This window comes from Schistocerca piceifrons, chromosome 2, assembly GCF_021461385.2.
Source record: "Schistocerca piceifrons isolate TAMUIC-IGC-003096 chromosome 2, iqSchPice1.1, whole genome shotgun sequence".
Taxonomy (NCBI): Eukaryota; Metazoa; Arthropoda; class Insecta; order Orthoptera; family Acrididae; genus Schistocerca; species Schistocerca piceifrons.
In genome coordinates this window covers 308,298,045-308,310,754 of record NC_060139.1, presented here as the reverse complement: position 1 = coordinate 308,310,754, position 12,710 = coordinate 308,298,045, and the positions used below count along the sequence as shown (strand labels likewise).

The window sequence follows — 12,710 nt, the reverse complement described above, 5'->3', positions numbered from 1 at the left end:
TTGCTCGAGTATCATGTTGTTTTTGGAAACCCAGAATCTACTCTGTAGGAATCAACATGGATTCCGGAAACAGCGATCGTGTGAGACCCAGCTCGCTTTATTTGTTCACGAGACCCAGAAAATATTAGATACAGGCTCCCAGGTAGATGCTATTTTTCTTGACTTCCGGAAGGCGTTTGATACAGTTCCGCACTGTCGCCTGATAAACAAAGTAAGAGCCTACGGAATATCAGACCAGCTGGGTGGCTGGATTGAAGAGTTTTTAGCAAACAGAACACAGCATGTTGTTATCAATGGAGAGACGTCTACAGATGTTAAAGTAACCTCTGGCGTGCCACAGGGGAGTGTTATGGGACCATTGTTTTTCAGAACATATATAAATGACCTAGTAGATAGTGTCGGAAGTTCCATGCGGCTTTTCGCGGATGATGCTGTAGTATACAGAGAAGTTGCAGCATTAGAAAATTGTAGCGAAATGCAGGAAGATCTGCAGCGGATAGGCACTTGGTGCAGGGAGTGGCAACTGACCCTTAACATAGACAAATGTAATGTATTGCGAATACATAGAAAGAAGGATCCTTTATTGTATGATTATATGATAGCGGAACAAACACTGGTAGCAGTTACTTCTGTAAAATATCTGGGAGTATGCGTGCGGAACGATTTGAAGTGGAATGATCATATAAAATTAATTGTTGGTGAGGCGGGTACCAGGTTGAGATTCAGTGGGAGAGTCCTTAGAAAATGTAGTCCATCAACAAAGGAGGTGGCTTACAGAACACTTGTTCGACCTATACTTGAGTATTGCTCATCAGTGTGGGATCCGTACCACATCGGGTTAACGGAGGAGATAGAGAAGATCCAAAGAAGAGCGGCGCGTTTTGTCACAGGGTTATTTGGTAACCGTGATAGCGTTACGGAGATGTTTAACAAACTCAAGTGGCAGACTCTGCAAGAGAGGCGCTCTGCATCGCGGTGTAGCTTGCTCGCCAGGTTTCGAGAGGGTGCGTTTCTGGATGAGGTATCGAATATATTGCTTCCCCCTACTTATACCTCCCGAGGAGATCACGAATGTAAAATTAGAGAGATTAGAGCGCGCACGGAGGCTTTCAGACAGTCGTTCTTCCCGCGAACCATACGTGACTGGAACAGGAAAGGGAGGTAATGACAGTGGCACGTAAAGTGCCCTCTGCCACACACCGTTGGGTGGCTTGTGGAGTACAAATGTAGATGTAGATGTAGAAAACATGGTTCAGGAGCTATGATATCATGAACATTGACATGTATGAAAAACTAGCTTTTGCTTCAAATGGGGCACAAATTACTCATCCAGTGTTCCAACAAACTTTAAACACAATTTCAAATACTTTCTAAACTACTACTATTTTATATGCTTAATATCAACTATTTAACCCATTAACTGATTTGTAAGATAATCAGACGTTTAAAGAATCAAATTTTCACGTATAACAAGCTTCACACAATTGTGGTTGGGTCCCTAATGGTAGTTTTCCAACCAAGCTGCAAAACAAGAGATGAAAGATTGTATATGAGTATACATTTCTCATTACAAAACTTGTGATCGGTCAAGACTGCAATGCTGGCTATTCTGTACACACTACCGGAAGTGTTAAAACATGGGCTGCTCAAATGTTATAAAAACAGTCATTAGTAAGAAGTAAATTTAAAAATGCTTTTTTCCAGTCATGAAGGAGTTTGAAACTGAGCTCCAGGTGGACAATCAGTCTGTGAGGGTACAGTGTTCTCACATGGCAATGTATTTGCCGTCTATCAATAATTTAGAGATACATATATAGTTATCGATGAAGTTCTCTGTTGAGCTTGTTGTAGCTGTGGCTACCAGTATAAGTTAATCTTTGCTTGTTGACGATATGCATGAGACCAGTTACTGTTGTGATGCAAATTAGTTACAGTTGGGCACTTGGCCAGGAAGGAGTGAGTCGACCTCGAATAGTGCATTTGTCGGCACTGCTCAGTAGCTGTCTCAATGCTTTTATAACAATATTATTTACATTCCATCCTAAATTCCTAATTTTAATGTTCTTTTGTATAATTAATGAATTTCTGATACATACAGATATGTGAAAACCTCTTATCTGCTAAGTTCCATTGAACTATTAATCACTCTGTGACTATATCACCTTAATTTAAATACTTATATCTGACAATCAAGCCTCATGAAATTATTATTATAATTATATTATTATTATCATTAGCAATAACTTAAGTTTTTATTAGCTTTATCTATCATCATATGGGGAGAAAGAAGACTTTTCAACTTCTTGTCTTTTTTCTTCTTTCTAATTTGGTTTTGGTTTGATGGCGTAGATTACAATCCCTGCAACAGCATTAGAGGTGAGGGAAATGCTCAGCCACCAACACTAAATGTCAGTGTTTGCAAGGAATATTTGATTCTCTGCAGCATCTAAGTGTGGTACTACAGAGCGAACTGTCATCTCCAAGAATTGGAGAAATTTCCTTATATATTGACACAGTGTCAGCCCTTGTGAAAAAGTACAATGGCTTGTTAGAAAGGGCATTTTTTCGATTTAAATATCACTCCATATTGATGTGGACACTGACTATAATTCATTGCTTATGAACTACAGATTAAAACTGAAGAAACTGAAAAAAGATGGGAAATTAAGGATATGGGAAATGGATAATATGAAAGGACCAGAGGTTGCTGAGAGTCTCAAAGAGAGCATTAGGCAAAAATTGACTGAAGAGGATGAAATAATTAAAAAGACAAGGCCTAGTAGAAATTACTGGACATTACACGATATACAAATTTATTTGATAAAAAGAGAAAATACAAAAATGTGGCAAATGAAGCAGACACAAGAGTGCTACAGGTGTCCAAAAAATGAGACTAACAAAGTGCAACATGGCTAAGTAGGAATGGCTGTAGGACAAATGCAAGTCTATAGGAGTATGTATAATTAGGGAAAAGGTAGATTCCACCTATAGGAAAAGTAATGAGGTCTTTGGAGGAAAGAGAAGCAGCAGCAGCTTTATGAATATCAAGAGCTCAGGTGGAAAACCAGCAGCACTAAGCAAGGAAGGTTAAGCTGAAAGGCAGAATGAATAGAGGGGCTACTCAAGCGAAATGAACCTAAGGCAATATTATAGAATGCAAAGAGGAAGTAGATGAAGGTGAGATGGGACATATATACCGCAAGAAGAATATGACAGAGCACAACGACCCAAGTTGAAATCAGGCCCCTGGAGTAGATGACATTCTCCCTGAACTACTGATTTCCTTGGCACAGCAGGTATATGAGATGTTTGAGACAGTGGAAATACCACAAGACTTCAAGAAGAATGTGATGTTTCTAATTTCCTAGAATGAATGTGCTGAAAGATGTGAATATTTCTGAACTATCAGTTCATAAACCATAGATTCAAAATACTGGCATGAATTATGAAATCTTTGTGGTTTGCAGAAGAATGGAAAAAAAGGTAGAAGCCGGCCTAGAGAAAGATCAGTTTGGGTTCCAGAGAAATATAGGAACACACAAGGTAATACTGATCCTACAACTCTTCTTACAAGACAGGTTTAAACATACGCTTACCTACATTTATAGCATTTGTAGACTTCGAGAAAGCTTTTGACAATGTTGACTGGAATATGATCTAAAATTCTGATGATAGCAGGGATAAAATACCGGGACTGAAGAGTACACTACTTATACAGACACCTGACAGCAGCTGTAAGAGTCAAAGGGTATGAAAGGAAAGCAATGGCTGAGATGGGAGTGAGACAGGATTTAGCCCATTCCTAATGTTATTCAATCTGAAGGAATTAAAGTTCAGGGAGGAGAAATAAAATCTTTGTGGTTTGCCAATGATGACGTAATTTTGTCAGAGACAGCAACAGACTTGAAAGAGCAGTTTAATGGAATGGACAGTGTCTTTAAAGCATATGAGATGAACATCAACAAAAACAAAATAAGGATAATGGAATCAGGCAATACTAAGGGAATCAGATTACGAAATGAGACACTAAAAGCAGCAGATGAGTTCTGCTCTGTGAACAGGAAAATAACTGATGATGGCCAAAGTACAGAATAAATAAAATGTAGACTGGAAATGGCTACAAAAGTTGTTCTGAAGACATTTGTTTGGGGGTGTAGCCTTGTATGGAAGTAGACAATAAGCAATTTAGAAAAGAAAAGAATAGAAGCTTCTGAAATTTGGAGCTGTATGAGTCTGTTGACAAGTAGAAGAGTGAATCACATACATAATGAGGAAGTACTAAATAGAGTAGTGTGGAAAACTGCATTCGACAAGTCTTTGGTTGATGACCACAACAACTACATTGACAGATAAATAACTGCAGAACAACTGATAGAAGCAGGTTATGCTTCTGGTTGCTGTGTTTGTATTAAATGTGCACAAAATCATGTTTTAGAGCTACAGAAACAAGTTCTTAATCTCAAGACCAAACCCATTAACTAATAAGCACCACAAATGTGTACACACTTCCAACATAAAATCTACTTACACATGTATCAACTGATTCAGTACTGCAGAATGTAGAAGCTGCATTTCATAAAAACCTATGAACCTATAGGTAACTTGGTGATGAAAACATACAAACAGTAAACTACACAATAATTACCATTAACAAAAAATATTGGTGAATGGTGTACAGTGAGAAGCATAGGTAATCTTTGGGTTCAGATTATAGTAAATACACAGATTCAGAATGCAGCAAATGTACTGACTGCTCCTCATGCAACTACAAGATGCGACATAACTTCATGCTCACCTCACACACCGATTGCAACATGAAGTGTCATATCTAAATATTGGTGATCAATTCTGGTCAGACACTGCATCTGAATAATGCACTCTGCACCGTGAGAGCCAGGTCCGCATGCCTCTGATGGATGCCTGGTGGGCGCGGATGTACGCACAAGTGGCACGGATGGGCAGAGCAGCAAGGTCAGGGGACCGCATGTGCTCCTTTCAGATTTGGACACACTAGACATGACATGACGTCTCCAGCCGGAGGCACCCACAGACTATTATAGATACAGGAAAGCACGATCCGTCATGTTAAAGAAAAACTACAGGTAATTCTGTTGATATGCAGAGATGATATGCGTGAGAAGCATAGCATTGAGCAGATTTGACTAACTGGAATCCAGAAAATGATAACTAACTTTTACAACTTTTATTACATAAAGAAGATTGAGCTGTTAATATATGATACTCATCAATGTGCATTTACTGAGCTATTCATCTGTTTCATAACCATTATTAATTAACCTTTGAAAGACATTTTAACTGGTCTTTGATTAAAATCAGCATATCATTTAATCCAAAATAGCTACACTAACAGCAAGACAGTATGTGTTTGTAGACTCGATTGCACACTGCATACAACATTTAGTATGTAAGATTTTAATTGCGATTTTTAATTAATTGATTATAAACTTGCATAGCTTTGTCTGTAATTCAAAACTGATTAGAGCTACATTTAATCTAACCATGACAATAGAAAAAGCAGTCAAATTCCTGTATAAAGAGGTACCATACATGTCTACACTGTAATTAGTCAAGGCATGGAGTTCAGAGCTATTTTGATTGACTGGACACGGCTATGAAGCGGTAACTCATTAATGAACCACTACAAACATCAGTACACATACGTGTGTGTGCGTGTGTGTGTGTGTGTGTGTGTGTGTGTGTGTGTGTGTGTGTGTGTGCGCGCGCGCATATGAACTGTGAGACAATCAGAGCACAAGTTGTGCTTACAGAGACTGTGACTGTACATGATATTTGAAACAAAAATTACGTAGCCAAAGTCTGAGTACGAAAAACATTGATGGCTATTACTACATTAGATTGTCTTAAAGTTTCATTTACAGTGACATAGCAATAAAAAATCAAATACATAAGTTGGACCTCCTTCCAAGAGCAGAACACCACCAGAGTACAAGAGCTATGGCTGCTGACTAATCATCATGTTTGTGTTTGTTTACATCAGGTTTGCTCTTATGAGGAACACAGTATAGATCAGTTACTGCTGCTACAGTGCCAGGTTGCCAAGATTTAGATGTGACTGAATGTGTTGTTATAGTTGACACAAGAGCGATGGGATACAGCATCTCTAAGATAGCAATGAAGTGGGGATTTCTGGTACGACCATTTCACACGTGTACCGTGAATATCTGGAATTTGGTAAAACATCAAATCTCTGACATGCTGTGGCTGGAAAAAGGTCCTGCAAGAATGGGTCCAATGACAACTAAAGAGAATCGTTCAATGTGACAGAAGTACAACCTTTCCTCAAATTGTTGCAGATTTCAGTGCTGGGCCATCAACAAGTGTCAGCGTGCAACCCATTCAATGAAACACTAACAGTGGGCTTTAGGAGCCGAAGGCCCATTCGTCTACCTTTGATGACTGCACGACACAAAGCTTTACACCTCGACCGGGCCCGTCAACATCGACATTTGACTGCTGATGCTTGGAAACATGTTGCCTGGTCAGACGAGTCTTGTTTCAAATTATATCAAACAGATGGACATGCACTGGTATGGAGACAACCTCATTAATCCGTGGATCCTGCATGCCAGCAGGGGACTGTTCAAGCTGGTGAAGGCTCTGTAATGGTGTGGGGCGTGTGCAGTTGGAGTGATATGGGACCCCTGATACATCTAGATACAACTCTGACAGGTGACACGTACATAAGCATCCTGTCTAATCAACTGCATCTATTCATGTCCATTGTGCATTCTGACAGACTTGGGCAATTAAAGCAGTATAATGCGACATGCCCCGTGTCCAGAATTGCTACAGAGTGGCACCAGGAACACTCATCACAGTTTGAACATTTCTGCTGGCTACTAAACTCCCCAGACATGAACATTATTGAGCATATCTGGAATGCCTTGCAATGTGCTGTTCAGAAGAGACCTCCACCCCCTCATACTCATACGGATTTACGGACAGCCCCGCAAGATTCATGGTGTCAGTCCTCTCCAGCACTACTTCAGACATTAATCGAGTCCTTGCCACATTGTGTTGTGGCACTTTTGTGAGCTCGTGGGAGCCCTACAGGATATTAGGCACGTGTACCAGTTTCTTTGTCTCTTCAGTGTACATTCTACCAGAACTTCCCTAGCACATTTGTTTAGATTTTTAGTACTCATATAATGGCACATTCAGATTTTTAATTGCTTTTGCAAATGTTGTGAGAAGCTGGTGATAACATGAAGTCATTAAGTGATGTAGAGGCTTGGATTTTCCAGGAAGGGGTGTGCCGAGGGCTTAAGAGGATAGCAGCCACCTTATTATGTCACGCTGTTTGGGACAGACTGGAAGAGGCAAGCTCTATGATTCTCTCAGTGGAGAACTGGTTACACACCTTCTGGTGATAGACAATTTTGCATTGTTGGTTGAGACAGTTTGGAATATTCCGTATTAGTTTACGGGGGAGGGGGGGGGGGGCTGAGAGATATTCTGCAGAGATCACAACTCAGTTTTATTTCTACCCATTGTTCAGTAGAACACTTATTTTTGCAATTGATGGTCATTTGAACTTTGAGCTATTTGCGCCAAGTTCAGTTTTGAACTCAGTTTGCCACTGTGGACTTTGACTTCTTCTTCACTGATCAGCAGTTGAAATCACTGTATTGTGAGTTGATCAGATTACAGTTTATTTCTGTTGGTGTTGAATCTGACTTAAATTAATTTTAGTTGTGAACACTGTCTTTGTTTTCCATTCATTTTATTTATGTATTGTCACTGCCAGTCATGGTATTGGGGGCTCAAGCTAAATTTCAGTTCTCTTAATTACATACTGTTTATGATGATCCTAAGAAATTTTGTGTGATACTAAGAATAACAAACTTTATTTGTTAAACTTTGCCATCTGTAGTTGGGGTGCACTGTTTACATTCACTGCATCTACAATCAATGTAATGTTTTTTTTTAAAAAAAAATCTGGTTAGTAAATCCAAGACAATTTTATTATTATTTTTTTAAGCAACAAAAACTGGAGTCAAATAATCGTGCTGTAACATGAAGTACTATAAGCTATCACTATAGTTGTCACATTACGCAAGATATTGTAGTGGATGAAATAAAGACGTCGTTGCTGTAGAAGAATTAAAGGTTTTTCCATTATATCAATACATTACTCACAGTGTTGCCCATAATGGATAAAATTGTAATAAAGAACAATGGTATGAACTTACATTATAAAATAATGTAGAGCGTAATCATTACAAGTTACAGTTTGAATTTGCAAGTTGTATATCATGGTTTCTTACTGTATTCTTGGCAGTTATGGACACCAGCAAAATAAGAATAGAAACAGGTTGGTGGTGTCAATCAGTGATTCTACAGAACTATCAAAAAGAAAGGAAGGAAGGAAAGGAAAGGAAGATGGAAGATTAAGTTTTGATGTCCAGCAAGATTAAGGTCATTAGAGATGGACTCATAAACTTGAACTTCTTCAAGAATAGGGATGCAAATTGGTCTGGCCCTTTCAAAGGGACAATCCCAGGCATTTGGCTGGAACAACTCAGGGAAATCACACAAAATCTACACCCTGATGACCAGACATAGATGTGAGTGCAGTGAAAACCATCAAATAATACTGATACCTGTGATGCAATGAAAAAGCTTACCTAAATATGTTGTATCCCTGCATAATAGAATATGCAGAGAATTCCAACTGTATATCCTTTGTCTATATTTTTATATTATGGTGTGACCTGCACCTTTAATTACAAACTCTCTAAGCAAATTATTAGAACTGCATCAACTGGAAACTCACCGAATAACAACTGATCAAGTTTAGCAGGTTCTGGCTCATGAGTGTCTGTCAGTTTTCGATTATCATCAGATGACACAGGCCCTGAAGCAGTAGTGGGAAAAGAGAGACGAGAAGGGTCCACTGACATCTGCCGGGAAAGCTGTTGCTGGCTTGTACTACTGTTCTCCTCTTTTCCAGCACCACCTGTCATCTGCAACCAATACAAAACTTAAAATTTTAATAACATAATAATGAGAATTTGGTTTCACAACTCTGAGAAAATTAAAGTGTTATAAGTGAAGGTGTGTATTAAGTTCAGATAAGATTTAACAAATTTTCTGTAAACTGCAAATAAAACAGAATGCTTGAAGAAGAAGTACCTTGCGTACAAGGTTCAGGCCTAACACAAAATAAGCAATTTAAAACTAATTTCAACTGGTGGTCACTTTTATATAAAGACTTTTATATAGTCTGCTACAATCATGATTTCTCGAACTGTTTGTTTTGAAAACAACATCGAGCCATTCTCATGCTGCTGTATAAAGATCCAATCACCATCCAGAGAGGATCCTCAAGCAGCTGCAGCACTTAGTTCATATACATACACCATGTGATCAAAAGTATCCAGACACCTGGCTGAAAATGACTTACAAGTTTGTGGCACCCTCCAGCAGTAATGCTGGAATTCAATATGATGTCGGCCCACTCTTAGCCTTGATGACAGCTTCCACTCTCACATGCATACTTTCAATCAGGTGCTGGAAGGTTTCTTGGGGAATGGCAGCCCATTCTTCATGGAGTGCTGCACTGAGGAGAGGTATCGATGTTGGTCTGTGAGGCCTGGCATGAAGTTGGCGTTCCACAACATACCAAAGGTGTTCTACAGGATTCAGGTCAGGAATTTGTACAGGCCAGTCCACTACAGGGATGTCATTGTCGTGTAACCACTCTGTCACAGGCCATGAATTTTGAACAGGTGCTTGATCATGTTGAAAGATGCAGTCGCCATCCCTGAATTGCTCTTCAACAGTGGGAAGCAAGAAGGTGCTAAAACATCAATGTAGGTCTGTGATAATGCCATGCAAAACAACAAGGAGTGCAAACTTCCTCCATGAAAAACACGACCACACCATCACCTACAAATTTTACTGTTGGCATTACACATGCTGGCAGATGATATTCACCAGGCATCTGCCATACCCACACTCTGCCATCAGATCGCCACATTGTGTACTGTGATTCATCACTCCACACAACATTTTTCTACTGTTCAATCATCCAATGTTTACACTCCTTACACAAAGCGAGGCGTCATTTGGTATTTACCAGTGTGATGTGTGGCTTATGAGCAGCTGCTCGACCATGAAATCCAAGTTTCTCATCTCCCACGTAACTGTCATAGTACTTGCAGTGGATCCTTATGCAGTTTGGAATTCCTGTGCGATTGTCTGGATAGACGTCTGCCTATTACACATTACGACCCTCTTCAACTGTCAGCGGTCTCTGTCAGTCAACAAGACAAGGTTGGCCAGTACGCTTTTGTGCTATACATGTCCCTTCACGTTTCCACTTCACTATCACATCAGAAACTGTGGACTAGGGATATTTAGGAGTGTGGAAATCTCACGTACAGACATATGACACAAGTGACACCTGACCATGTTCGAAGTCCATGAGTTCTGTGGAGTGCTCCATTCTCCTCCCTCGTGATGTCTAATGACTACTGATACAGAGTACCTGGCAGCAGGTGGCAGCACAATGCACACAATATGAAAACCATATTTTTTGGTGGTGTCTGGATACTTTTGATCACATAGTGTAATGTAATTTAGTATTTTTCTACACTGCTTCTCCAAAGAAATGGAATGTAATTGCTTATTTATCTGTTTTTTGTAGTTTTAATTAATTTTATTATACGAGTTCACCTATTTTGCCACTTTTATCATCATGTTGAGCTGACTCCGTAGTGAAGATTTTATAGCTATTTTTCATAACTTTTGCTTATATTTTGCGTGTATCACAATTTTAGTCGTGTAGATTTATGCCATCTGTGGCACCTAAGTTGGATAATTTGATCTCTTGCTGTGGTCTTCCTCGCAATTTCTCAATTAGTTTTTCTTTAATTAGCATTTTTTATGATCTTACACAGGTTATAATAGGAAATGGACAGGGCCCGTATTTGCTGTGTATGGACACAAGATGAACTGGCTGCTGTTTGGAAAAACCTGGAAGCTTCATTGGCCAGGTTCCAGTAGATTCAATTGTGGCAAAAGCTGTGAGAGTTCTGATGCTGTTGGAACCCCAAGTATCTTTTGATGTGAAACATTTGACCAGGGTGTCCTCACTTGAGGCTGTGTTGCAGTCAGCATTCAGTTCAAGTATCTCTAAGCGGAAGGCAAATGTGGGAATTGGTTACAAGTTGTCCACTTATACCTTTGCAACAGGTATGAGGCGGTGCTCATGGCAAATAATATGCCTCAGCCAGCATGGGACGCTATGTCTGTTGGGCCAGTGGCCAATTATCCTACTAAGTATGGATAGGAACAAAGGATGGAGTTTCAGTATTAGGTACGTAATTGAGCTCATTCAAGGAAATATAATGAAGGTTGGGGAAGGAGGTCACTGGGTACTCAGTAAGCTTACTGGGAAACCTCATCTGAGCTGAGGAGGAGACTGCTGGTGGCTATTGAATGCACAGTGTGCAACTGGCTGCAGACTGTAGCTCATATTGGCATAAATTACACTTGTTCCCTGTGTTCTGCAGCTATCCACATCCCTGATTGTTGGCTGATGTGGTCAAGCTGGCTAGTTTCACATGGATGGAGTAAGTGTGGTTGACTGTTCGGAGTGCTGTTTCCAAAAGCAGTTCCAGTTCTCTAGTTTAGGCCTAAACTGAAGACCTAAAGCGGAGACCCAGACAATTCTCCATCGATCTCATATGTGAATTTCTCTGACTTTGTTATTAGGTGGAGATTTGTAGGGTCCTCCTCTCCATGGATCAAAATGTCCCTACAGAAATGAAGTGGCTACTTGGGTAGAAGAGTACTTGTGGCATCCACATGTTTTTACGTTAGAAACCATCCATAGGGTCAATATCCACAATCAGAGAAAGATCAGCCACTTCCTCTCACAGGAAACCTTTCATCCTTGCAGTTCAGAAGGACAAAATATTGTAGTAGTATTAGTTAATGTCAAGAGCATCAATAATCTCAGTATTAGTATTACTTTTTAATGGTATCTACAACTACATCTGTGTCTACACTCTGCAAACCACTGTGAGGTGCTTGACAGAGCATACATCCCATTGTACCAGTTATTAGGGTTTCTTCATTCACATATGGAACGTAGGAAGAATGATTGTTTAACTGCCCCTGTGCAACAGTAATTATTCTGATCTTATTCTCATGATCCCTGTGTGAGTGAGGCATAGGGAGTTCCAGTATATCCCTAGAGTAATCACTTAAAGCCAGTTCTTGGAACTTTGTTAATAGACTTTCTCAGGATTGTTTATGTCTGTCTTCAAGAGTCTGTCATTTCAGTTCCTTCAGTATCTCTGTGACACTCTCTCATGGATTAATAAAACCAGTGACACTCGTGCTGCCCTTCTCTGTATACATTTAATATCCCTGTTGGTACTATTTGGTACAGGTCCCACACACTTGAGGACTAATCTAGGATTGGTCACATGAGCGATTTGTAAGCAATCTCTTTAGTAGACTGATTGCACTTCTCCAGTATTCTACCAATAAACCGAAGTCTACCACCTGCTTTACCCATGACTGAACCTATGTGATCATTCCATTTCATATCCCTATAAAGTGTTACAGCCAGGTATTTGCATGAGTTGGCTGATTCCTACAATGTCTCATTGATATTATAATCATAGGATACTACATTTTTTTATTTTGTGAAG

The 12,710-nt window shown here is 39.7% G+C and overlaps 1 protein-coding gene across 2 annotated transcripts in view; it reads right to left on the bottom strand.

Moving 5' to 3' along the window:
- LOC124777176 (tuberin) overlaps positions 1 to 12,710 on the bottom strand; it is a 299,285-nt gene that overhangs the window by 100,521 nt on the left and 186,054 nt on the right. For both annotated transcript variants that reach the window (XM_047252485.1, XM_047252487.1), the window contains exon 19: positions 8,819 to 9,008. In XM_047252485.1, coding sequence (XP_047108441.1) covers positions 8,819 to 9,008 — 190 coding nt within the window. The remainder of the gene's footprint in view (positions 1 to 8,818; positions 9,009 to 12,710) is intronic.